Consider the following 27,843-nt stretch of genomic DNA (forward strand, 5'->3'; position numbering starts at 1 on the left):
TTATCGATATTTCGACTTCAATTAGAAGTCATCTTCAGGACTAGAAATACAAAAATACAAGTATTATAATAAAAAAACATAAAAGTACATGTATACATTTGCCTTACATCGTTGGATGTACCAGATCGACTAATTTAAAATTTGATATGACAAAAACGAAAATAAACATAAAAAGTAAACAAATAAAGAAACGTAATTATAAACAAAATTCTTAACTAACAACAATATAGCATAAAAAGTTAAACTGTGAGCGACACCCATAGCATAAGTATGTATTAAATTCCCACCAGGTAAATGTTGTTGTATAACACTCTCAGCATTAATTTTTGCAATTTTGCTTTACCAATTGTCGGTATGCGTGAGCGCATTGGTCTGTGTCTGACTTAAAATTCATTCTTTTATCGTTGGGTGTGCCGATGATGTGAAGCATCTCCAAAATATAGCGTTTCGTATAATGTTTTTCTTGTTGTAGAATTTCTACCTCATCGAAATCCTGAGAGTGTCCAGTTGTTTTGCAATGCTGAGTGAGGGCCGTTTTGTTATCATTAGTGTGGTCCCTATTTTTTATGTTTGATTTGTGAGCGGAAATCCTTGTCTTTAGTTTGGATTTAGTTGTCCCCACATATACCTTATTGCATACGTGGGACCCGTCGCCGTTGCATTTAATTTTATATATAACGTCAGATTTCTCATATTTTCCGATTTTGCTTTTTGTATTTGTAAATATTTTTTGTAAAGTGTTATTATATGTGAAGGCAATTTGAAATTTTTCCCTGTCGTACAAATTCGAATGCTTTATCCTATTCGACAAACCTGGTACAAAAGTGGTGGATTTATATATTTTATCTGGTTTGGCTTTCTTGTCTCTAGTCGTCTTGAAATGGCTATGTATGAATTGTTTTATAAGTTGAGCAGGAAATTCATTATTTTCAAGAACTTTTTGAATTATTTCAATATTTTTCTTATGGTACATCGCGTCACTAATTGTGAGAACACGTCTTACGAAATTTTTGGCCGTATTTACAATTGCAGACTTGTCGTGTTTCGAATAAAAGTTGAATAATCTACCGGAGGCAGTAGGCTTTCTATACCAATCGAACGTGAGGTGGTTGTTGTTTTTTATTACCAGAGTGTCCAGAAATGGCAATTCTCCATCTTTCTCAACTTCTAACGTAAATTTTATAGATCTGTTGTATTCATTTAAGTTAGCCAGCATTTTCTCAATATGGTCCGTTCTTGCAATGGCAAACAGATCGTCTACATATTTAGTGAGGAGGCGTGGTTTATATGGTGTATCTTCCTCAAATTTAGTTAGCAGTTCTTCCATCACAATATCTGCTATGACCGGAGATGCCGGTGACCCCATAGGCATTCCTGCACGTTGTTCATAAATCTTATTGTTGTAGTTGAAGTACCTGTTTTCTTTAATACAAAATCGTACTACCTCAGGGAAGAGATCTTTGGTTAGATTTGTATGCTTTTTAATTTGGTTCCATTTGGTATCCCATTGAGGCCTATATGTTCTTCCATCAATTCGCCTTCGTACAACCTATGTAAATTCGTTGTAAATATTTTGATGAATGTAACCAAAGAATCAAAATACAATGTAAAAGATTCCGTTGAGTTTAAAAATAAAATTAAGGATACATATGTCTTTGATGATGAGAGCCTAGTTTCGTTCGATGTTGTCTCATTATTCCCTAGCATTCCAGTAGACCATGCTTTGGAAATCATTTCGTCCAAATGGAACCAAATTAAAAAGCATACAAATCTAACCAAAGATCTCTTCCTTGAGGTAGTACGATTTTGTATTAAAGAAAACAGGTACTTCAACTACAACAATAAGATTTATGAACAACGTGCAGGAATGCCTATGGGATCACCGGCATCTCCGGTCATAGCAGATATTGTGATGGAAGAACTGCTAACTAAATTTGAGGAAGATATACCATATAAACCACGCCTCCTCACTAAATATATAGACGATCTGTTTGCCATTGCAAGAACGGACCATATTGAGAAAATGCTGGCTAACTTAAATGAATACAACAGATCTATAAAATTTACGTTAGAAGTTGAGAAAGATGGAGAATTGCCATTTCTGGACACTCTGGTAATAAAAAACAACAACCACCTCACGTTCGATTGGTATAGAAAGCCTACTGCCTCCGGTAGATTATTAAACTTTTATTCGAAACACGACAAGTCTGCAATTGTAAATACGGCCAAAAATTTCGTAAGACGTGTTCTCACAATTAGTGACGCGATGTACCATAAGAAAAATATTGAAATAATTCAAAAAGTTCTTGAAAATAATGAATTTCCTGCTCAACTTATAAAACAATTCATACATAGCCATTTCAAGACGACTAGAGACAAGAAAGCCAAACCAGATAAAATATATAAATCCACCACTTTTGTACCAGGTTTGTCGAATAGGATAAAGCATTCGAATTTGTACGGCAGGGAAAAATTTCAAATTGCCTTCACATATAATAACACTTTACAAAAAATATTTACAAATACAAAAAGCAAAATCGGAAAATATGAGAAATCTGACGTTATATATAAAACTAAATGCAACGGCGACGGGTCCCACGTATGCAATAAGGTATATGTGGGGACAACTAAATCCAAACTAAAGACAAGGATTTCCGCTCACAAATCAAACATAAAAAATAGGGACCACACTAATGATAACAAAACGGCCCTCACTCAGCATTGCAAAACAACTGGACACTCTCCGGATTTCGATGAGGTAGAAATTCTACAACAAGAAAAACATTATACGAAACGCTATATTTTGGAGATGCTTCACATCATCGGCACACCCAACGATAAAAGAATGAATTTTAAGTCAGACACAGACCAATGCGCTCACGCATACCGACAATTGGTAAAGCAAAATTGCAAAAATTAATGCTGAGAGTGTTATACAACAACATTTACCTGGTGGGAATTTAATACATACTTATGCTATGGGTGTCGCTCACAGTTTAACTTTTTATGCTATATTGTTGTTAGTTAAGAATTTTGTTTATAATTACGGTTCTTTATTTGTTTACTTTTTATGTTTATTTTCGTTTTTGTCATATCAAATTTTAAATTAGTCGATCTGGTACATCCAACGATGTAAGTCAAATGTATACATGTACTTTTGTGTTTTTTATTATAATACTTGTATTTTTGTATTTCTAGTCCTGAAGATGACTTCTAATTGAAGTCGAAATATCGATAAATAAAAAACGACAATATATAACATATACAAATAAACAGTTTTATTTGTTTGTTATTTAATATTGTATGGCCTCGAGCTCGACAATTTACAAACATTTAAATATAATTATTTGATTAGACAGTTGGTTTAACTTAAGTATTTAACGTTTAATGAATGCAATATAAAAAACATTGTACTAAATGTATTAACTTACTAAATTTTTAAAATATAAAGAACTGTGAATAAAAATAAATTGAAGTCTCTAATGGCGTTTTCTATTTTGGGAAAAATGTTGCCCTCATGTTGCACATGGAAATTTAACTTTTGAAGAGCAAGGAATAAGCAACAGGGAGATATGTTTTTCAGAAAAGAAAACGCCAATAGAGAAATCGTCAAAGACCATCTTCTCGATTACCTGAAGCAACATGAAATTATCACATGTGAACAATCAGGGTTCAGCCAAACACTCTTGCGAAACTGCTCTAAACCTGGTTATAGCAGAATGAAATTAGGGCATGTAAAAAAAGTTTGTAACAGTGTCGGTTTTCTCAGACCTAAAAAAGGTATTCGAAACTTTCGATAGGGTCATCTTACTGAGGAAAATATATAGCATCGGGGTACGTAAAACAGCCCTGGGGTGGTTTAAAAGCTACCTTAGCTTAAAATAAATATTGGCAAAACGAAATGGATGATCATGAAGAGAAAATATGCAGAAAAAAAAAATTATTCATTGAAAATAGGAAATAGTACTTTACAAAAGGTTAATGAAATGAAATACCTAGGAACAATAATTCATAAAAAAATTAAGTTCGATGATCATATCAAATAAACAGAGGCAAAAATGTCACAAAAAATTGGATATATGTTCCACGTGCAAGCACATCAGCAAGTATTATAAATAATGGTATATATGTACATACATATGTATGTAGGTCTTTTATAGAACCTCACTTTATATATTGCCCTACCATTTTATAAGCGTTAGCCTAAAAGATTAAGTTAGACAAGAGTATTAAGGTTACTTTGTATGTCCTTAAAGAATATAAAAAAATTTGATAAAACTAATTGTTTTGAGAAAATTTCTACGAAAAATTAAGCAATCAACATTTATTAATCTTGTACTACAAGTAAATATGTACTGGCAAATAGAACTTTATTATTGCATTACAGGTCGATTTTGGGTTTCAACTGGGAAGCTTCAGCTATCCACAGCTCAGCTCAAAATATTTTTAGGCTTTTTTTGGTTGTGCTGGAAAAAAAAAACAGGCTGGAGGAATGGCTTGACGCTCCTCTGTTTGTGAACGTGGGAGGTTGGGATGGGCAGAACATCCTTAGGTCTGTCTTAAGGATAGCTTTTGTCTTCTCAACATGTAGTGACAATAGTTTTGAAATACATATTACTGATTTTGTGCCTGGCGTGGTGCCATTTAAAAACTAAAAAAAATGAACATTGTTTCGAGAAATAACGGAATTTAATTATTTAATAACGGAGCTACTGTGAATAACGGAGGAACACGTGAAATGAAACTATAATTTATAAAGGCCATTTTGATTTTGTACCTGGCGCTGTGGTCATAGAACCCTGCCATTAATCCCAAATCTCAAAAAAAAAAAATTAAATTATTATTATTATTACTGTCATTTTTATTTATATACATTTTTTATCATTCCGTCTTTTGTAATTTTTTGTTTTTGTAATTTTCTTTTGGAATCGGCAATAAGTCGATTAATCGGCATTAGCATCGGCTTGCGCAAAAAAACTGGTTTTGTCAGCTCATTTTAGCTTATAAAGAAGGCATCTGGAAAAAAATGCGAGGTGGTATGATTTCGAAATAGAACTCAGCTCAGGTACCCTGTGCATTTTGTTGTTGTTGCTATTATAGCAATGCTTCGCTCCATTCAATAGGTGCGACCACTCACAAATTTTCATCAATATCCTCTAACGGGAGTCCAAGTAAACTTGCAATTTTAACAGGGGTAGGCCAGAGTGAGACGGGTGTTGGAGGCGTTGGTTCCACATTACAATTACAGAGATGGTTGATGGACGCCTTTTTTGTCGATATCACTAAGGACCTGTTTGCGTTTTTCTTCTACATACGGCTGTGTTCTCAGGTGCCTCCCAAGCCCCTGGGTCCTCTTCAATCAGATATTTGCTGGGATGCCCAGGTTTCTGGGTATTCAACAGAAATTGTTTGGTCAGCATATCGTTTCTCTCTAATGGGAAGCACTATCGCCTCAGTGTGTAGGTGGTGTTCAGGGGACATAAGAAGACAGCCTGTAGCGTTTTAGGCCTGGCGACCATATCGGGGACGCGTAGCATGCAACTGGCTGGCCTATTGCTTTGTAACTGGTAATGAGTGTCTCTTTGTCTTTACCCCAAGTGCTGCCGGCAAGTGATTTGCGGATTTTATTACGACTATGGATTTTAGGTACAGTTTTGGTTGTATGCTCGCCAAAATGTAGATTCTGATCGAACGTCAACCTAGTATTTTTGGGTGTAAGACAGTCGTTAGCGTCCATGTCCATGCCCATGTTGTAAATAAGGTCGCCGATTATTTGGTTGGTGACAATGTCAGGTTTCGCGTGGCAAAAAAATTGGAGATATCAGGGAGATAGTGGTTTATTTCACTACATAGCTCATGACAATAGACGATCCGTTATCCCATGTTTGCTAGAAGCGAAATAGCGAGACGAACATTATTAGCTTAGACCTTTTTCCTGGTAAAATGACTGAGGTCAAAATAGAAATGTTTTTAACACCGCGAACTGGATGCAGATAATAATGAAAATGAGGCTGGAGATGTGGTTTTGTTGAGCACAAAGCGGACTGTGGATGAATAAGTCCTAACCATAGCAGATTATCAAATTAATTCAAAGCCTTTCTTGAAGTATTTGGGAGTAAACGTTGACTCAAAACTAACTTTTAAGGAGCACTTCAGGGCGGTGGGAGGAAAGTTTCTAGAGCTAGTGGAGCCCTAACGCGAATAATGCCTAACATCAGCGGCCCAGGCGATCTTACCCGTCAGCTATTATCCAACATAACTAGCTCGATAATATTATATACAGTACCAATATGGCACGGATTTTAAATGACCCACCGAAAAGGTATACATACTAGCAGCCTATAGTATAACTGCAATAAGAATGGCATTTCCTTATCAGACGGGTTCCGACGACGCAAACCTTGTTTTATCTCGGACAGTATATCTACTGTCAAGCAAAATGGCCAATCTGTATGGCAATGAAATCGGCCGACCATCTGAAGATGCCAAGAAAAGCGTAAGGTTACGAACGATTGTTAGGTGGAAAGAACGAAGAGAAGAATCGAGCGAAGTGCGCTGGACCTTCATGCTAGTTCGGAATATAGCGGAATGGTACAGGCGGAAGCACGGCGAACTAAACTACCACCTCACGCAGATATTGAGTGGGCTCGGCGGCTCCAAGGAGTATCTACATAAGCGTAAGGTAGAAGAGGATCAATTCTGTCCACACTGTCCCACTGAATTGGAAAACGCAGAACACGTTTGATTGCCCTCGTTTTCACGGCGAACGACTCTCTGTACACAGAGTTTTGGAATTTAGTTCCCCTAATTGCAGAGACATACATTGATGGACTCCTGTGAGTAAATGGCGCGATGACGCGATTGATGCATGCCCAAAGGGAGCGCAGATGCAATGTGCATGGGAAGTGTGGTGTGGCGACTAAATCGCGTTTCCCTCCCAGCAGTACCGTGGTGTGTGGGTACATGAACAGCTTTAGCCTGGTTTCATTAGGCGACTGGAGGGCAGTGCGCTGCCCCCATGTACAAGAAAAAAAGGCGTAGGATACAATGGTGACTACTTTTGGTGGCGAGCGGAGCATCGATATGTAAACTGAGATAGGACACCACCCTGTGGTACCCCTTGTTTTATTCTTCTGGGTTTAGATGTTACGTTCCTGAATTGCACCGATTCCTGCCGACCAGACAAATAATTTGCGGTCCACCTTTTCAGACTTGGAGGAAGAGAGGAGTCCTCACAGTCTTGCAGTAACTGTCTGTATCAAAAGCTTTTGGTGAGTCTAGCGCTACGAGTACTGTTCTGTGGTGGGGTCTTTGATTCAAGTTGCAATTTATGTGCTTGCTGATGGATTCAAGTGTCTTGGATACTGGCGATAGGCGAGATATCGGACGATAAGATTCTCATCGGTGGCTGGTTTCTCAGAATTTCGTAGGGGTACCAGCCTGATTTTTTTTAAATTTTTCGGGAATTACGAAGGTGGACAAGGACAGATTGAAGACATGCGTAAGATATTTAAATCCCTCTTTAGTATGAACGATGGTATCTTCAACCTCTTTGGCAGTGATGGTAATAAGAATCGCGCTGTGTTTATTCTTGTGTGCACGTCTGTTGACCCGCCGTCTGGTTTTAGCAGCCATGGATTGTATAACGTATTGTCGGCAGAAAACGCTCGCCCATTTTTTCGCATCCGACAGCACTTTATCGCCAAAGGTGATGGATATTTTGTCATAGTGTTTAGTCGGGCTCGATAGGGACTTTACGGTGGACCATACCTTACATACACCGGCAGAGGGGTTACAATTCTTCAAGTGCTTCTCCCATTTCACTCGCTTATGTTTATCCACAAGCTTTCTGATGCATTAAATTATCTCCCCTTTTTGGGAGTCGCCAGGGTGGTGCTATCTTATAAGGTCACGTTCTCTCGGTAAAGTTGCGGCCTCTGCTGGAAAGTGTGGCGGGATTGTTCCAGCGGGAATAAAACGAGCCACCACAGATACAATGACCTTGCGGAAAGCGCGCTCTTCTTGACGGGCATCAGTCGGGACTCGGAGGGGAGTAAAGTGATTGTCTGTATATGTTTTGTAGTCTTCCCACTTTCCTTTTTTGAAGTTGATAAAAGTACGGTTTTCAGAAATGATAAAATCAGTTGAAGGCAAAAGGAGTATGTGTGGTTAACAAGTCCTGCGCTCACGCTGATTATGTCTGGCGAGCTATGACCGCTTCCTACCGTACGTGTGGGAGAGGCGCACTTATCGTGCAGAACGCAGTTTCCTCTATTTGGTCCGCCAGCAGCTCACCCCTGCTATCCGCCTGTAGATCAGAATGCCACATATCGTGGTGGGCATTGAAATCCCCTATTCAATATCAATTGTGATTTATTTAATTTTTACTTTGATTTCTTTTTTCAGGCGAAGTACGTTTCGGATTTGTTTCACAGAAAATCACTTCAACAATATATGCTACCAACCTCAAATCAAGATGCACAGCCCCAAACGATAGCTGGCAACGGTCATTGATTTTCAACATTGAATTTAGCAGTATTTTTTGAAAAGGCAAAATATTGCATATTGTTTTAGACTATATATATATATATATCAATAGTTACTGTATACTTTAAGTACATATGTAGTTAATGATAATTATGTAAGAGATAGCGAAAATTCATTCTATATATCTTTTTATTTTTATAAATGTGTACGTATGTCTTATCATATTTATTTATTTACACATAGACACATAGATACAAATGAAGCAGTACATATATAATCAATAAGTTATTTTTAACTAATTTTAAAGATGTTTGAACGTATGTGAATAATTTAAGATATAATGAAATACATATATTTATTCAAATGTATGTATGTATGTGCATAAACTACTTATAGAAAACAAATCTACATACATACATATATATTTTTAAAGTTACCTGCGGCAGGATAAGCTCAATGACAGGGAACGATCTGATTGCACTTTTCTTCCAGATAATGAATTTATAGCTAATTTGTGTGTTTAGTAATAATTACCAAGTATTTTAACTCTCGAATATACATATGTATGAAGTTTTTTTTTAACAATTATAACTGAAAACGATAGAGTATTGAATTAACGTAATATATGTACATATGATCATAAAAACTCACGTTTATGGCTTAAAATACGTTAATTAATTTTGATTAAGATATTTTCTGTAAAACTCGTAAATATTTTTTGTAAATTTTATGTTGCATTCGCAACTGAGGTACAAATGTAAACGTTGTTAAAACATTTTCACTGTTTACTGCCCAAATAATGCAAAGTTATAATATTAAATATGTATAAACAAATAAAAAAACACAAAAACAACACATACAAAAATAAAATATGTTTATAAAGCTCTTAAAATAGGAATTTTTATTTTTTATGAAAGCAGGGGTAAAGGGTTTCTTACGGTTGGGCTGCTTAAAACCATTGTGGGTATAGGTTTTAGGTTTTCAGAATGAAACGTAAGTTGTTCAAAAACATAGTATTTCTACCATGAAAACCTCTCAATGAAAATTAATCTGCCTTGTCAATTTGTAGGAAAAATTAAAAAGTAGCACAACGAAAATCGGAAGCTCTTTCTTCTCTCGGTCTAAATCTATCGTGCCTATGTTTACTAATATTTTAAAAAATATGAATTGCATTCATAAGTATTTGAGATACAGTATATATTATATTAAATGTTTGCGAAATCATCAATCCTGTGGGTGTTAATTTGGAAAATGAAGCCAAACTTAGGGCGCTTTCTTTACTTGAAAAATTGTTACACCGGTGTTATCCTTCACTCTTGAATTTCGCTATTTTTTGAATTTCGGCATTTTGAAAAATGGGTGAATTTATCGGTATTTGTGTTCTTTTGCTTATGCAGAGAAAACTGTTGTGTGAAATAAACTCAAAAACTATTGAGAGAGCTGATAAAATATAACAGGGTAACATTATTTTCAAACAAGTAAGGAAGGCTAAGTTCGGGTGTAACCGAACATTACATACTCAGTTGAGAGCTATGGAGACAAAATAAGGAAAATCACAATGTAGGAAAATGAACCTAGGGTAACCCTGGAATGTGGTTGTATGACATGTGTATCAAATGGAAGGTATTAAAGAGTATTTTAACAGAGAGTAGGCCATAGTTCTATGGATGGACGCCATTTAGGGATATCGCCATAAAGGTGGACCAGGGCTGACTCTAGAATTTGTTTGTACGATATGGGTATCAAATGAAAGGTGTTACTGAGCATTTTAAGAGGGAGTGGGCATTAGGTCTATAGGTGGACGCCTTTTCGAGATATCGCCATTAAGGTGGACCAGGGGTGACTCTAGAATGTGTTTGTACGATATGGGTATCAAATGAAAGGTGGTAATGAGTATTTTAAAAGGGAATGGGCTTTAGTTCTATAGGTGAACGCCTTTTCGAGAAATCGCCATAAAGGTGGACCAGGGGTGACTCTAGAATCTGTTTGTACGATATGGGTATCAAATGAAAGGTGTTACTGAGCATTTTAAGAGGGAGTGGGCATTAGGTCTATCGGTGGACGCCTTTTCGAGATATCACCATTAAGGTGGACCAGGGGTGACTCTAGAATGTGTTTGTACGATATGGGTATCAAATGAAAGGTGGTAATGAGTATTTTAAAAGGGAATGGGCTTTAGTTCTATAGGTGAACGCCTTTTCGAGAAATCGCCATAAAGGTGGACCAGGGGTGACTCTAGAAATGTTTGTACGATATGGGTATCAAATGAAAGCTGTTAATGAGTATTTTGAAAAGGAGTGATCCTTAGTTCCATAGGTGGACGCCGTTTCGAGATATCGCCATAAAGGTGGACCAGGGGTGTCTCTAGAATGTGTTTGTACGATATGGGAATCAAATGAAAGGTGGTAATGAGTATTTTAAGAGGGAGTGGGCATTAGGTCTATAGGTGGACGCCTTTTCGAAATGTCGCCATTAGGGTGGGCCAGGGGTGACTCTAGAATGTGTTTGTATGATATGGGTATCAAATGAAAGATGGTAATGGGTATTTTAAAAGGGAGTAATCCTTAGTTCTATAGGTGGACGCCTTTTCGAGATATCGCCATAAAGGTGGATCAAGGGTGACTCTAGAATGCTTGTACGATATGGGTATCAAACGAAAGGTGTTACTGAGCATTTTAAGAGGGAGTGGGCATGAGGTCTATAGGTGGACGCCTTTTCGAGATATCGTCATTAGGGTGGGCCAGGGGTGACTCTAGAATGTGTTTCTACGATATGGGTATCAAACGAAAGGTGTTACAGAGCATTTTAAGAGGGAGTGGGCATTAGGTCTATAGGTGGACGCCTTTTCGAGATATCGCCATTAGGGTGGGCCAGGGTGACTCTAGAATGTTTGTACGATATGGGTATCAAACGAAAGGTGTTACTGAGCATTTTAATAGGGAGTGGGCATTAGGTCTATAGGTGGACGCCTTTTCGAGATATCGCCATTAGGGTGGGCCAGGGGTGACTCTAGAATGTGTTTGTACGATATGGGTATCAAATAAAAGGTGGTAATGAGTATTTTAAAAGGGAGTAATCCTTAGTTCTATAGGTGGACGCCTTTTCGAGATATCGCCATAAAGGTGGACCAAGGGTGACTCTAGAATGTTTGTACGATATGGGTATCAAACGAAAGGTGTTACTGAGCATTTTAAGAGGGAGTGGGCATTAGGTCTATAGGTGGACGCCTTTTCGAGATATCGCCATTAGGGTGGGCCAGGGGTGACTCTAGAATGTTTGTACGATATGGGTATCAAACGAAAGGTGTTACTGAGCATTTTAAGAGGGAGTGGGCATTAGGTCTATAGGTGGACGCCTTTTCGAGATATCGCCATTAGGGTGGGCCAGGGGTTACTCTAGAATGTTTGTACGATATGGGTATCAAACGAAAGGTGTTACTGAGCATTTTAAGAGAGAGTGGACATTAGGTCTATAGGTGGACGCCTTTTCGAGATATCGCCATTAGGGTGGGCCAGGGGTGACTCTAGAATGTTTGTACGATATGGGTATCAAACGAAAGGTGCTACTGAGCATTTTAAGAGGGAGTGGGCATTAGGTCTATAGGTGGACGCCTTTTCGAGATATCGCCATTAGGGTGGGCCAGGGGTGACTCTAGAATGTTTGTACGATATGGATATCAAATTAAAGGTATTAATGAAGGTTTTAAAACCGAGTAGCCCTTAGATGTATATGTGAAGGCGTTCTCGCGATATCGACCAAAATGTGGGCCAGGTGATCCATAAAATCATCTTTCGGGTACCGCTAATTTATTTATATATGCAATACCACTAACAGTATTCCTGCCAAGATTCCAAGGCTGTTGATTTCGCCTTGTATAACTTTTTCATTTTCTTCTACTTAATATGGTAGGTGTCACACCCATTTTACAAAGTTTTTTCTAAAGTTATATTTTGCGTCAATAAACCAATCCAGTTACCATGTTTCATCCCTTTTTTCGTATTTGGTATAGAATTATGGCATTTTTTCAATTTTCGTAATTTTCGATATCGATAAAGTGGGCGTAAAGTGAGTTCAGATAAGTACGTGGGCTAAGTTTAGTAAAGATATATCGGTTTTTGCTCAAGTTATTGTGTTAACGGCCTAGCGGAAGGATATACGGTGCACTGTGCATAAAAACTGGGCGTGGCTTCCACCGATTTCGCCCATTTTCACAGAGAACAGTTACCGTCATAGAATCTATGCCCTACCAAATTTGAGAAGGATTGGTAAATTTTTGTTCGACTTATGGCATTAAAAGTATTCTAGACAAACTAAATGAAAATGGGCGGAGCCGCTCCCATTTTGAAATTTTCTTTTATTTTTCTATTTTGTTGCATCATATCATTACTGGAGTTGAATTTTGACTTAATTTACTTATATACAGTAAAGATATTAAATTTTTTGTTAAAATTTGAATTAAAAAAAAAATTTTTTTTAAAAAGTGGGCGTGGTCTTCATCCAATTTTGCTAATTTTTATTTAGCGCATATATAGTAATAGTAGTAACGTTCCTGCCAAATTTCATCATGATATCTTCAACGACTGCCAAATTACAGCTTGCAAAACTTTTAAATTAAAAGTTGGCGGTGCCACGCCCATTGTCCAAAATCTTACTAATTTTCTATTCTGCGTCATAACGTCAACCCATCTACCAAGTTTCATCGCTTTAACCGCCTTTGGCAATGAATTATCGCATTTTTCGGTTTTTCGAAATTTTCGATATCGAAAAAGTGGGCGTGGTTATAGTCCGATATCGTTCATTTTAAATAGCGATCTGAGATGAGCGCCCAGGAATCTACATACCAAATTTCATCAAGATACCTCAAAATTTACTCAAGTTATCGTGTTAACGGACAGACGGACGGACGGACATGGCTCAATCAAATTTTTTTTCGATACTGATGATTTTGATATATGGAAGTCTATATCTATCTCGATTCATTTATACCTGTACAACCAACCGTTATCCAATCAAGCGGTAGGGTGGCGAATGGCCAACGGTCGTCGTAACAACGGCGTGACGGATGCAGCGGCTTAACGGCGGTAGGATGTCGGACGGCCAACGGACGTCGTAGCAGCGGCGCGACGGATGCAGCGGCTTAACGGCGGTAGGATGGCGAACGGCCAACGGTCGTCGTAGCAGCGGCGGGACCAGAGGGGCGACGATGCGGCGGTGGGCTACGGAGCGCGTACCAGGGCCGTGGTGAGAGGGGAAATGGGCTGGCGACGGGGTTTACCTGGACAGCGGCAGCGTGTTCCGGGCGGGATAGGATGGGCGTACCAGCGGACTTGTATTGGTCGGTCGGCTTCGGCAGGATCGGGCTGATCGAACGTCTTCGGCAGGCTCGGTAATCGGCGGGGCCAGTCACCTGCGGGAGAAAATGCGAGGACTCGGGTTAGTGCTGGTTTCACCGCTGGACACCCCCGCCTCCCTACTTGCACACTAGTAGAAGGTGCGTAAGGGGGGTGGGGTTGTACCAGCCGAGACGCCGTGGGTCGACCCGTGGCGGAGGGGAAGTGCACCTTAACGGCACAGCGGTAGCCCCTTGTGCGCACGCATCGGCTCACGGCCGAAACCAGAGCTGCGGAGAGGGGGTCGTGCGGTCGTTCGGGCGGCGGGTCATTCCTTACCAGGCCAGGACGACGGAGGGAAGGGTAGTCCGAAGACACCACTCGCGTCGTCCTGGTCCAGCAGGGGGTGACTCGCGCCACGGCCGCACCCTCTTCTCCCCAGCTAACTAGAGGGAGTGGTTCCTCCGCTCCGGCCAGCCTACTAAAATCAGAGCTGAGGGGGGAGGGGGGTTATTTGGTCATTAAGGCAGCGGCCCGCTCAACACCAGGGTGGGCGACGGAGGGAAGGATAGTCCGAAGACACCACTCGCGTCGTCCAACTCTGGTGGAGGGTGACCCGCGCCATGACAGCGCCCCCTTCCACTCGGCCAGCTAGCCGGAGTGGCAATTTTGTCTTTAAAAAGACAACCACTCCCGCTGGCTCACCTGCGAGGACTGAATTGCAAAAATGCAAATTCAATGTTTATATGGGTGGTGCCGCAAACTGGTTGAGAATTCAATGCACCATTATTGTGGTTTTCATTGGTTTGCTATTTTAGTGGTTGTTGGCTACGCTATAAAACAATAAGTGCAAGTGGTTTTCGGCCATGCTATAGAAACTGGTTGAGAAGTCGACGCACCATTATTGTGCTTTTTCATTGGTTTGCAATTTAGTGGTTGTTGAATATGCTATGGAAAAATAAGTACAGGGAGGTTCAGGTTTAGATGAATAAGGGAATACAGCGGGAGTTACGTTATTGTAACGCTACGTTACAGTCCCCCTCCCACTTCGGTTGACGGAAAGCTGCGGTGGGGAAAGATGGATCTCCAGGCATGGCCTAGGTCTTGTGCCGGTGTGCATGTGGGCGAAGCACTTTATTTAAAAAAAAATTTTTTCCCAAAAATATACAGAGTCATTCCACTTATATCTAACAGAGTTAATGTTATTGTAATTGTTCCAAAAAAAAAATGTTCCACTGTTTTTTTTTTTTTTTTTTTGTCGGGGGTGGAGCCGTACTAAACTGTATCCGTTGTCGTACTTCTCTTGTTCCCCTTTTAATGTTATGTAGATATGTATGTATTTATATATATATATATATAAATTTTTTTTTTTTTTTTTTTTTTTTGAAAAATTATTTACAATTATTTCTGTCTTAAATCTAACAAGTTTTTGTAGATGGTATAAAGATATAAAAAAGAAATGCGGCGGCCTCTTCTCTTGATGTCTCATTCGACTTGTACCATTCGGTTGATTCCCATCAGCGAGACTTTCGCCCGGTTCTCGCCCATCATCTTCACCTTGACGCGCTGGTTCTTCCAATAGAATTTCCAGCACTTTTTGCTCAGTTTTGTCGGGCGTTTTAGCTTCAGTTCCCCGAAAAATTGTTCGGGATCGGGGTGCCCCTCTTCGTATGACGTTTTCTTCGTTTCGATGTATTTGGTGTCGCCCCGTCCCTGTGGCTCTGGTTGTGGGTCTTCTTTTATGGCCATTAGTTGCTCTATTGGTGGCCCATGAAAAATTTGGATTCTCTGGATTCTTTGGATTTTGTTTGCCGGCCACACTGTTGCCTCAAACGGCGGGCGCCACGGGCGTATCGGTTTCGGTGAGTCCGGTGGTGTGGGTTGCCGCTGTTTTCGACTCATTGTTGGACGGTTTGGTTCCTGCAATGAGTAAGCAAAACGAGGGTTGTTTAGAATTCGTACGGCTTTAAATCTTGCAAGTGCGCGTGTTGTTGCTTTGTTTGCCCCGGGTGGCCTACTTTCACCGTGTTCGTGGAAACATATTCCATCTCCAAGTACGGGCCGGAAAATTTTGGTGCTAACTTCTGGGCGAATTTGTCGGCCGCGGATGAGAGTGGGTGGTCCCTTTTCATCACCTGCTCGCCTATGCGTGGCTTCCATTGCCGTCTGCGTAAGTCGTAGTGTTTTTTCTGTTGCTTTGAAGCTTTGGCTAGGTGCCCTTTTATCTCGTCCCATAACTTGGTGATGGACGGTCGTACGGTTGGTGGCTCTGCTGGTACTGCTCCCTCCGTGCGCACTTGCTGCGGTGCTGTAAGGTCTCTACCGAAGTTGGTTTCTGCTGCTGATGCTGTTGTCGATTCGTGGCTAGCCGTGTTTATCGCGAATGCTATTTGCGGAATCTCCTGGTCCCAGGTGCGGTGGTCGTCCTTGCATCGCTGAGCTATCATGGTTTTCACGACTCGGATGGTTCGCTCGGTGGGGTTTTCGTGCGGGGCGTAAGCTGCCGTAAACTTGTGATCGATGCGGTGGTCGTTCAAAAACGCTGCTAATGCCTTCCCGACGAATTGTTTACCATTGTCGGTGAGGAAGGTTTTCGGGCAGCCAAATCGGTAGATGACTCTTTCTTGGAGTGCTTTGATTACGCTTGTCGTTGTCGCTTGGCGCACTGGGATAAACTCCACCCACTTGGAGAATTTATCCACCATGACGAGGAGACAAGTATTTCCTTGCTTGGAACGGGGCAGTGGTCCCACGAAGTCAGCGGTTACTATTTCCCACGGCCGTGATGATTGCATGGTTGCCATCAATCCTGCTGGGCGTCTTTGCTCGACTTTGTATTCTGCGCATCTGATACACTTCCGTACGTGTTTGAGAACATCGCGGAACATCCCGGGCCAGTAATAGTTCTGTTGTGCTCTCTTAAGCGTCTTCTTCACCCCGAGATGTCCGGCGGCGACGGCGTCGTGGACTTCTTGTAGTACGTCCTTTCGTCGGTCGGCTGGGATGCACAGCTTCCATTGCGGTGACCGCGAGAGTTGATTTCTCGGGGAAATGTGGCGGAAGAGTCGGTTATCGACGATCTGGTAATCTGGATGTGCTTGAGGTTTTTCCCGCACCTGTCTTGCTTTCCTCTCGTGCCAGTCGTTTGTTCCGTTGGTTATGGTGTACAAAATGTCGTCATCGGCGTGTTGTAGCGGGCAGCGGGAGAGTGCGTCGGCTACCACGTTCTGTGCTCCTTTTCGGTATTCTATCTCGAAATTATATTGTTGCAATTCCAGTGCCCATCTTGCCAGACGTCCAGAGGGGTTTTGGAGCGAGTGCAGCCATTTTAGTGAGTTGTGGTCGGTGATAACGGTGAAGTGATACCCCTCCAGGTAGGGTCTCATCTTACGGATACCCCATAGCACGGCGAGGCATTCCTGTTCGGTGGCCGAGTATCGCTTTTCCAGCTGGGTTAGGCTTCGGCTGGCGTAAGCTACTACGTTCTCATGGTCGGAATGGCGTTGATAGAGCACGACGCCCAGACCCTCTCCGCTCGCGTCGGTCTGGAGAAAAAACGGTCGAGAGAAGTCCGGACAACAAAGTATTGGCGCGCTGGAAAGCTTATCCTTGAGTGCTTTGAAAGCGTGATTTTGTTGCGCCTCTCATTTCCAGACTTGTCCCTTTTTCAGCAGTTGGTTAAGCGGCGCGGCGAGCGTAGAGAAGTCTGCCACGAAGCGGCGGTACCACGACGCGAGTCCAAGAAAACGGCGGAGCTGTTTGAGCGTTTTTGGTGCGGGCATCTCTTGTACAGCGGATACTTTTGCTGGATCGGTGTGAATTCCTTTCGAACTGATGATGTGTCCTAGGTAATGGAGTTGTTGCTGGACGAAGCTGCACTTTTCGAAGTTTACTTGCATCTTGTGTCTTTGTAGGCGCTCGAACACTTCCCTCAAGATCGCCAAGTGTGCTTCGAAGGTATCTCCCAATACGATGATATCGTCCAGGTAGGCGAAAACTTTTGGTTGGTGTTCGGGCCCAAGTATCGAATCCAGAGCGCGTTGAAAGGTAGCCGGAGCAGTGTGTAGGCCAAATGGCATGACTTTCCACTGGAACAATCCCCTGCCAGGAACTGTAAATGCGGTGTATGGGCGAGATGCTCTGGCGAGCGGGATCTGCCAGTAGCCGTTCTTCAAGTCAATAGTAGAAATGAATTTCGCCTCTTTCAGCTGGTCGAGAATGGCTCCAATTTGCGGCAACGGGTAAGCGTCTGGTTCACTGGCGGCGTTGAGCTGACGGTAATCTATGCACATCCTCCACGTGCCCTGTTTTTTGCGGACTAGCACGATTGGCGAGCTGTACGCGCTTCGTGATGGTTCTATTCTTCCTCCGGCTAATAACTCGTCTACCTCTTCGTTGATTACTTGTTGCATGGCCGGGTTGCGGGGGTAGTATCGTTGCTTCAGCGGTCGGTTGTGTTTGAGACGAATCGTATGCTCGGCTGCAGTGCTCGGTCCGATGATTTCGCCAAACCGCTTTTGGTGATGCGCCAGGAAGTTTCCCAGTTCCGTGTTTTGTTCGTCGCTCAGGTGTTCTCGGCTCGTCAATGCACATAGCGTATCCAGTTCGGGTGCTCTCTTGGTCACGGTGGCCTCTAGCGGCTGGCCATCCAGCGTGAGGATGATTCCCCTCTTTCTTAGGAAGTCCATTCCGAGGATTCGTTCGGCCAAGTTTGGCATAACGGACAGCATCGCGTCTGTGGCTCGTCCTTGATACACAATCCTTGCCGGGTAGGAATTCGAGGTAAAGACACACGTTTGGTCTGCCAGCTGGATACTTCGCTTGTTGGGGCGCGCCTTGATGTTGTTCTTTTCTAGGTGTTTCCGTACGGTGTCATGTACATAGGATAGGGTGGCGCCGGTGTCCACTAGTGCGCGCACGCTCATGTCCTCGATGACCACTGGTATATAGAATCGGCCATCTACTTGTGTTTTTGCGGTTGATTTGCTGGCGGGTGGTTCCCTCGGCTTCTCTGGTCGGACGTACGATGCTTGGCGGCTTCCTTTAATAGCGTTGGACGGCGTTAGCGATGCGTTCTCGGTAGTTGGGCTAGTCGGAGGGCATGGGCAGTCCCTGGAGAGGATGTTGTCTTGGCCACACCGGGAGCAGAACTTCCTCCAGGGGCCCTTACATTGGAAGCGGTGGTGTCCGCGTTCCTTGCAGCGCCAACAGCACTCTTTGCTGTCGTATTCCATGGGTAGGTGGTATAGGCTGTGGGCCACCATTTTTCCCTGTTTCGCTTCCTCGCCTCTTAACAGCTCATACTCTTCCGTTAGCTCCAGGAGCTCCTCGATCGTCCTAAACTCGTTTCCAGTGCGAGGATGTAGTCCTTGGCCTTCTCTCGGCCTTGCTGTTTGCGTGGTCGGATAGCCTCTTCCAAATGTCGTATGTGTCGCTTATGTAGAAAAAAAGTTTGCACCTCCCTCCGCAGATCGCTCCAGCGGTGTATGTGTTGCTTACGGACGCGAGGAGTCGGTCGACGGGGATGCGGTAGCATTCGGCAAGCTCCTCTATCCTCTCAAGAAATTCGTGCAGTGACTCCTCCCCCGAAAAGTGCAAGTCCCAGCGGCGAACGGTATTCATAAGTTCACCGTCGCTCATTTCGTCTCGTTTCGATAATGCGTTCTCTCCCTTTCCTCCGTGCGGCTGTGGGCTGTGGATCTGGATTGAAGGGATCGGCTTTGTTGTTGGCTGGGGTAGCGTAGCGAACTTCCCCTCTTCCTCGTTCACTTCTCGTTCCAGCTCTTTCAACAGGTCTTCACTGGATTTCCTGGCGCGTTTCGCTCGCACGTAAGTACTCAGGGCGCGCCGCAGCTCGGCTACGGTTTGGCCTTCCACGTCGATTCGGTGTTCCTTACACTCCTCGATCAGCTTCTCCTTCCTAAGTAGGTAGATCCAATTGAGCGAGTCGGTGTTCAGCAGCGTGCCTTCCGGAGCATGTGTGTGTGTTGTTTCTAGCGATGTGTTCGTTGAACCCGCCCCGGCAGTGTTGGTGGTGGTTGCAGTTGTTTTTCCACGGTCATCTGCGGAGGAAGGTCCCTGCTCGGGCGCCATTTATGAGGTGGGTTTTGTCTAAGGCTGGGGTAACGCTCAGTCAATCCAGAGTCGAGTAAAGGTCCCACAAACCCCTACTGAATAAATACACAATATTTATCTGTTACGAACACACGCACACACGGCTGGAGATATTAGGCGGACAGCAGCTTTCCGTCGCAAGATGGCGAGGGGGGAGGGCGGAGCGTCGACTAACGGAGGTTCGGTTGGGCGGCTGAACGGTCGGGTAACGGACGGACTGGTACGGCGGTACGGAAGCAGCGGCGGGATAGAAGCAACGGCTTAACTGCGGTAGGATGGCAAGCGGCCAACGGTCGTCGTCGCAGTGGCGGGACGGATGCAGTGGCTTAACGGCGGTAGGATGGCCAACGGACGTCGTAGCAGCGGCGTGACGGATGCAGCGGCTTAACGGCGGTAGGGTGGCGAATGGCCAACGGTCGTCGTAGCAACGGCGTGACGGATGCAGCGGCTTAACGGCGGTAGGATGTCGGACGGCCAACGGACGTCGTAGCAGCGGCGCGACGGATGCAGCGGCTTAACGGCGGTATGATGGCGAACGGCCAACGGTCGTCGTAGCAGCGGCGGCACCAGAGGGTCGACGATGCGGCGGTGGGCTACGGAGCGCGTACCAGGGCCGTGGTGAGAGGGGAGATGGGCTGGCGACGGGGTTTACATGGACAGCGGCAGCGTGTTCCGGGCGGGATAGGATGGGCGTACCAGCGGACTTGTATTGGTCGGTCGGCTTCGGCAGGATCGGGCTGATCGAACGACTTCGGCAGGCTCGGTAATCGGCGGGGTCAGTCACCTGCGGGATAAAATGCGAGGACTCGGCTTAGTGCTGGTTTCACCGCTGGATACCCCCGCCTCCCTACTTGCACACTAGTAGAAGGTGCGTAAGGGGGGTGGGGTTGTACCAGCCGAGACGCCGTGGGTCGAACCGTGGCGGAGGGGAAGTGCACCTTAACGGCACAGCGGTAGCCCCTTGTGCGCACGCATCGGCTCACGGCCGAAACCAGAGCTGCGGAGAGGGGGTCGTGCGGTCGTTCGGGCGGCGGGTCATTCCTTACCAGGCCAGGACGACGGAGGGAAGGGTAGTCCGAAGACACCACTCGCGTCGTCCTGGTCCAGCAGGGGGTGACTCGCGCCACGGCCGCACCCTCTTCTCCCCAGCTAACTAGAGGGAGTGGTTCCTCCGCTCCGGCCAGCCTACTAAAATCAGAGCTGAGGGGGGAGGGGGCCATTTGGTCATTAAGGCAGCGGGCCGCTCAACACCGAGGTGGGCGACGGAGGGAAGGATAGTCCGAAGACACCACTCGCGTCGTCCAGCCCAGGTGAAGGGTCACTCGCGCCATGACAGCGCCCCTTCCGCTCAGTCCGAGCCGCGGCGGAGGGGGGTTATTTGGTCATTAAGGCAGTGGGTCGCTCAACGCCAGGGTGGGCGACGGAGGGAAGGATAGTCCGAAGACACCACTCGCGTCGTCCAACTCTGGTGGAGGGTGACCCGCGCCATGACAGCGCCCCCTTCCACTCGGCCAGCTAGCCGGAGTGGCAATTTTGTCTTTAAAAAGACAACCACTCCCGCTGGCTCACCTGCGAGGACTGAATTGCAAAAATGCAAATTCAATGTTTATATGGGTGGTGCCGCAAACTGGTTGAGAATTCAATGCACCATTATTGTGGTTTTCATTGGTTTGCTATTTTAGTGGTTGTTGGCTACGCTATAAAACAATAAGTACAAGTGGTTTTCGGCCATGCTATAGAAACTGGTTGAGAAGTCGACGCACCATTATTGTGCTTTTTCATTGGTTTGCAATTTAGTGGTTGTTGAATATGCTATGGAAAAATAAGTACAGGGAGGTTCAGGTTTAGATGAATAAGGGAATACAGGGGGAGTTACGTTATTGTAATGCTACGTTACAAGATATCAGGGAGATAGTGGTTTATTTCACTACATAGCTCATGACAATAGACGATCCGTTATAGATCCCATGTTTTCTAGAAGCGAAATAGCGAGACGAACATTATTAGCTTAGACCTTTTTCCTGGTAAAATGACTGAGGTCAAAATAGAAATGTTTTTAACACCGCGAACTGGATGCAGATAATAATGAAAATGAGGCTGGAGATGTGGTTTTGTTGAGCACAAAGCGGACTGTGGATGAATAAGTCCTAACCATAGCAGATTATCAAATTAATTCAAAGCCTTTCTTGAAGTATTTGGGAGTAAACGTTGACTCAAAACTAACTTTTAAGGAGCACTTCAGGGCGGTGGGAGAGGAAGTTTCTAGAGCTAGTGGAGCCCTATTCGCGTTAATACCTAACATCAGCGGCCCAGGCGATCCTTATCAGACGGTTTCCGACGACGCAATCCTTGTTTTGTCTCGGAAAATCCCAGTATATCTACTGTCAAGCAAAATGGCCAATCTGTATGGCAATGAAATCGGCCGACCATCTGAAGATGCCAAGAAAAGCGTAAGGTTACGAACGATTGTTAGGTGGAAAGAACGAAGGGAAGAATCGAGCGAAGTGCGCTGGACCTTCATGCTAGTTCGGAATATAGCGGAATGGTACAGGCGGAAGCACGGCGATCTAAACTACCACCTCACGCAGATATTGAGTGGGCACGGCGGCTCCAAGGAGTATCTACATAAGCGTAAGGTAGAAGAGGATCAATTCTGTCCACACTGTCCCACTGAATTGGAAAACGCAGAACACGCTTGATTGCCCTCGTTTTCACGGCGAACGACTCTCTGTACACAGAGTTTTGGAATTTAGTTCCCCTAATTGCAGAGACATACATTGATGGACTCCTGTGAATAAATGGCGCGATGACGCGATTGATGCATGCCCAAAGGGAGCGCAGATGCAATGTGCATGGGAAGTGTGGTGTGGCGACTAAATCGCGTTTCCCTCCCGGCAGTACCGTGGTGTGTGGGTACATGAACAGCATTAGCCTGGTTTCATTAGGCGACTTGAGGGCAGTGCGCTGCCCTCACGTACAAGAAAAAAGGCGTAGGATACAATGGTGACTACTTTTGTTGGCGAGTGGAGCATCGATATGTATACTGAGATAGGACACCACCCTGTGGTACCCCTTGTTTAATTCTTCTGGGTTTAGATGTTACGTTCCTGAATTGCACCGATTCCTGCCGACCAGACAAATAATTTGCGGTCTACCTTTTCAGACTTGGAGGAAGAGAGGAGTCCTCACAGTCTTGCAGTAACTGTCTGTATCAAAAGCTTTTGGCGAGTCTAGCGCTACGAGTACTGTTCTGTGGTGGGGTCTTTGATTCAAGTTGCAATTTATGTGCTTGCTGATGGATTCAAGTGTCTTGGATACTGGCGATAGGCGAGATATCGGACGATAAGATTCTCATCGGTGGCTGGTTTCTCAGAATTTCGTAGGGGTACCAGCCTGTTTTTTTTTTTTCAATTTTTCGGGAATTACGAAGGTGGACAAGGACAGATTGAAGACATGCCTAAGATATTTAAATCCCTCTTTAGTATGAACGATGGTATCTTCAACCTCTTTGGCAGTGATGGTAATAAGAATCGTGCTGTGTTTATTCTTGTGTGCACGTCTGTTGACCCGCCGTCTGGTTTTAGCAGCCATGGATTGTATAACGTATTGTCGGCAGAAACCGCTCGCGCATTTTTTCGCATCCGACAGCACTTTATCGCCAAAGGTGATGGATATTTTGTCATAGTGTTTAGTCGGGCTCGATAGGGACTTTACGGTGGACCATACCTTACATACACCGGCAGAGGGGTTACAATTATTCAAGTGCTTCTCCCATTTCACTCGCTTATGTTTATCCACAAGCTTTCTGATGCATTAAATTATCTCCCCTTTTTGGGAGTCGCCAGGGTGGTGCTATCTTATAAGGTCACGTTCTCTCGGTAAAGTTGCGGCCTCTGCTGGAAAGTGTGGCGGGATTGTTCCAGCGGGAATAAAACGAGCCGCCACAGATTCAATGACCTTGCGGAAAGCGCGCTCTTCTTGACGGGCATCAGTCGGGACTTGGAGGGGAGCAAAGTGATTGTCTGTATATGTTTTGTAGTCTTCCCACTTTCCTTTTTTGAAGTTGATAAAAGTACGATTTTCAGAAATGATAAAATCGGTTGAAGGCAAAAGGAGTATGTGTAGTTAACAAGTCCTGCGCTCACGCTGATTATGTGTGGCGAGCTATGACCGCTTCCTACCGTTTCCTCTATTTGGTCCGCCAGCAGCTCACCCCTGCTATCCGCCTGTAGATCAGAATGCCACATATCGTGGTGGGCATTGAAATCCCCTATTCAATATCAATTGTGATTTATTTAATTTTTACTTTGATTTCTTTTTTCAGGCGAAGTACGTTTCGGATTTGTTTCACCGAAAATCACTTCAACAATATATGCTACCAACCTCAAATCAAAATGCACAGCCCCAAACGATAGCTGGCAACGGTCATTGATTTCCAACATTGAATTTAGCAGTATTTTTTGAAAAGGCAAAATATCGCATATTGTTTTAGACTATATATATATATATATATATATATATCAATAGTTACTGTATACTTTAAGTACATATGTAGTTAATGATAATTATGTAAGAGATAGCGAAAATTCATTCTATATATCTTTTTATTTTTATAAATGTGTACGTATGTCCTATCATATTTATTTATTCACACATAGACACATAGATACAAATGAAGCAATACATATATAATCAATAAGTTATTTTTTACTTATTTTAAAGATGTTTGAACGTATGTGAATAATTTAAGATATAATGAAATACATATATGTATTTATACAAATGTATGTATGTATGTGCATAAACTACTTATAGAAAACAAATCTACATACATAAAGTTACCTGAGGCAGGATAAGCTCAATGACAGGAAACGATCTGATTGCACTTTTCTTCCAGATAATGAATTTATAGCTAATTTGTGTGTTTAGTAATAATTACCAAGTATTTTAACTCTCTAATATACATATGTATGAAGTTTTTTTTTAACAATTATAACTGAAAACGATAGAGTATTGAATTAACGTAATATATGTACATATTATCATAAAAACTCACGTTTATGGCTTAAAATACGTTAATTAATTTTGATTAAGATATTTTGTGTAAAACTCGTAAATATTTTTTGTAAATTTTTTGTTGCATTCGCAACTGAAGTACAAATGTAAACGTTGTTAAAACATTTTCACTGTTTACTGCCCAAATAATGCAAAGTTATAATATTAAATATGTATAAACAAATAAAAAAACACAAAAACAACACATACAAAAATAAAATATGTTTATAAAGCTCTTAAAATAGGAATTTTTATTTTTTATGAAAGCAGGGGTAAAGGGTTTCTTACGGTATTTCTACCATGAAAAGCCTCTCAATGAAAATTAATCTGCCTTGTCAATTGGTAGGAAAAATTAAAAAGTAGCACAACGAAAATCGGAAGCTCTTTCTTCTCTCGGTCTAAATCTATCGTGCCTATGTTTACTAATATTTTAAAAAATATGAATTGCATTCATAAGTATTTGAGATACAGTATATATTATATTAAATGTTTGCGAAATCATCAATCCTGTGGGTGTTAATTTGGAAAATGAAGCCAAACTTAGGGCGCTTTCTTTACTTGAAAAATTGTTACACCGGTGTTATCCTTCACTCTTGAATTTCGCTATTTTTTGAATTTCGGCATTTTGAAAAATGGGTGAATTTATTGGTATTTGTGTTCTTTTGCTTATGCAGAGAAAAATGATGTGTGAAATAAACTCAAAAACTATTGAGAGAGCTGAGAAAATATAACAGGGTAACATTATTTTCAAAAAAGAAAACGCCATTAGTTTCCCATCTAACCTAAATTGAACGTATTTAACAAATATATGTTTTCGTGTCGGGGAACCTGATTTTGGGGATTTTGATTTGGTGAGCGCCTTCAGAAGGTCTATTCATGTTAATCATTTGAAAGCACTGCGATTGGACAGACTTGGAACTAATACCGTCTGTTAATGCGATAATTCTGCAATATTTAAGATCTAATGCGCTACAGGGAAAAGTCCGTTTTCCAAAAATTTAGATACTACTCACTCAGTACACGTATCGTTCTATCAATACGCACACTCTATTACTTGACCATCACAGTGTTGGCTTGTTTTATTTTCTTCGGGCTTGCACCCGTGAAATCCATTTCGCCGTGCGTTCATGGCATTTCAGCGGGGATGCACCCATATACTACTATACCATTACTCCTAATTGCTGCGTTTGACAGGCTATAAAATATGTAAGTGTAAATATCACCATTTTTAGCTATCGCGCGATTGTTTATCCCAACTAAAACAACAAGTATGGAAGTATGCTAGGAAATTGTATTCTATATCAACCTAATAGTATGTAAGTCTTATTGCACATATAAAATCAGGAAACTAGTTTCTTCGAAATTCCAACTTTTCAAATAAAAATAAAATCCAGTTTCCTTAAAAATATTACAAAAAATATATCGTCTATAGTTAGGTTTTATTTAACATGTATCCTCATTCATTGTTGTATGAAAAAATTGTACAGATCGGTTGTATATATAGTATGTATCTCATACAACCGATTGTGGAGATAAGAAATTTTCGTAATTGCTGCCCCATTTTAACAAGCTAGAACCTTCAAATTTCACCATATGCTTTCGCATATAGCAGATATTGTTGTCTGAAAATTTTGAGGAGATCGGTCGTATATATAGCATATATCCCCTACAACCGGTTGTTCAGATAAGAAACTTTTCGCAATTTCTACACCATTTGAACAGCTAGAAGCTTAAAATTTCAGCAAATGCATTATAAGGTTCATTTTATGAACCTCCGAAAAATGGACGTGCGCTTTGTACGCGCAACGCACTCCACACACAAGACACCAAAACGCAGTGTTTTTAGTTTTAATTATTTTATTTATTAAGTGGTTGTATACTAATGTCTTTTAAATATGTTTCACTTATTTTTATTTATTAACTTTAGTTTGCACACTCGATTATTTTAGTTTTTGTTTCTTGCGCCAATGTTCGTGTTGCGTTTTGTGTTGTCCAAATTTTAATAATTATTCGGAGCCGAATTGCTCTGTGTTCAAGTTGTTCCACACCCGGGGGTAGACAACGGGTGTTGCAGCAACTTGAACACAGGGTGACATTTTATTATTTATTAGGGCTCTGTTACATCATCCTTTTTAGGGAAAAGAAGAATTAACAAAGTGATCAATTTTGTCACATTCTTCTTTGGCCAAAAACTTAAAAAAATTTTTGCGAACAAACGAATATATATTTATATTAGGGTGTACCTCCCCTTTTTACTTCGTTGGTTCGGAACCATTTTTATTATTAATTGAAAAAGATTTTATACATTGAATACTCAAATTGTAGTTACATTTTTGTAGTTCGTTGTAACTTAAATAAAAGGTATAAATATTAATAACATTTTAATTTACTACAATATATGTTGAATGTTTCTTTGTAAGTATTTATGTTTGATATATTCAATTTAAAGTTTTACATTTTTATTACATATTATATATGTTTTTTTTTCGTTGTTTTCAGCAATTAAGAAATACCCTTTTTTTTCTTAAATATACAAAATTGTGTGCTATTTTCCTTTTTTTGTTTTTGTTTTACAAGTTTTTGTGCCTTCGTGGCTGCATAATTACTAGTAACAAATTTTGGATTTGTTTTTCAATTAAATTTAAAGTAAAAGCATTGAAGTAATATTAATTTACTTTACTTAGGCGGTTTTTATGTACTACTTTTTCTTTGTTTTTAACTTCATCGAAAATAGTTACGTTGGGTTCGTTAACTTTGGTTATAATAAACGGACCTTTTTAAATATTTTCGTGTTTATGATGTGGTTCTTTTTGTAAAAGTACTTTATCTCCGATTTTTACAATTAAAGGTCGTGTCG

At 42.0% G+C, this 27,843-nt stretch overlaps 1 protein-coding gene across 4 annotated transcripts in view; it reads left to right on the forward strand.

Moving 5' to 3' along the window:
- The window catches only part of LOC137244472 (putative phosphatidate phosphatase), a 230,563-nt gene extending 205,357 nt beyond the window's left edge, over nt 1-25,206 (forward strand). For 3 of the 4 annotated variants that reach the window (XR_010951026.1, XM_067773495.1, XM_067773497.1), the window contains one exon: nt 8,407-9,379. Coding sequence is in view for 3 of the 4 variants with exons in the window: in XM_067773495.1 (XP_067629596.1) it covers nt 8,407-8,514 (108 nt within the window). In the remaining variant the exon portion in view is untranslated. Of the gene's footprint in view, nt 1-8,406; nt 9,380-24,255 lie in introns of those variants that run through there. The other variant, XM_067773496.1, reaches the window with a different exon arrangement.
- The last annotated feature ends 2,637 nt before the right edge of the window (nt 25,207-27,843 follow it).

The sequence above is a fragment of the Eurosta solidaginis genome, chromosome 3 (genome assembly GCF_040869045.1).
Source record: "Eurosta solidaginis isolate ZX-2024a chromosome 3, ASM4086904v1, whole genome shotgun sequence".
Lineage (NCBI taxonomy): Eukaryota > Metazoa > Arthropoda > Insecta > Diptera > Tephritidae > Eurosta > Eurosta solidaginis.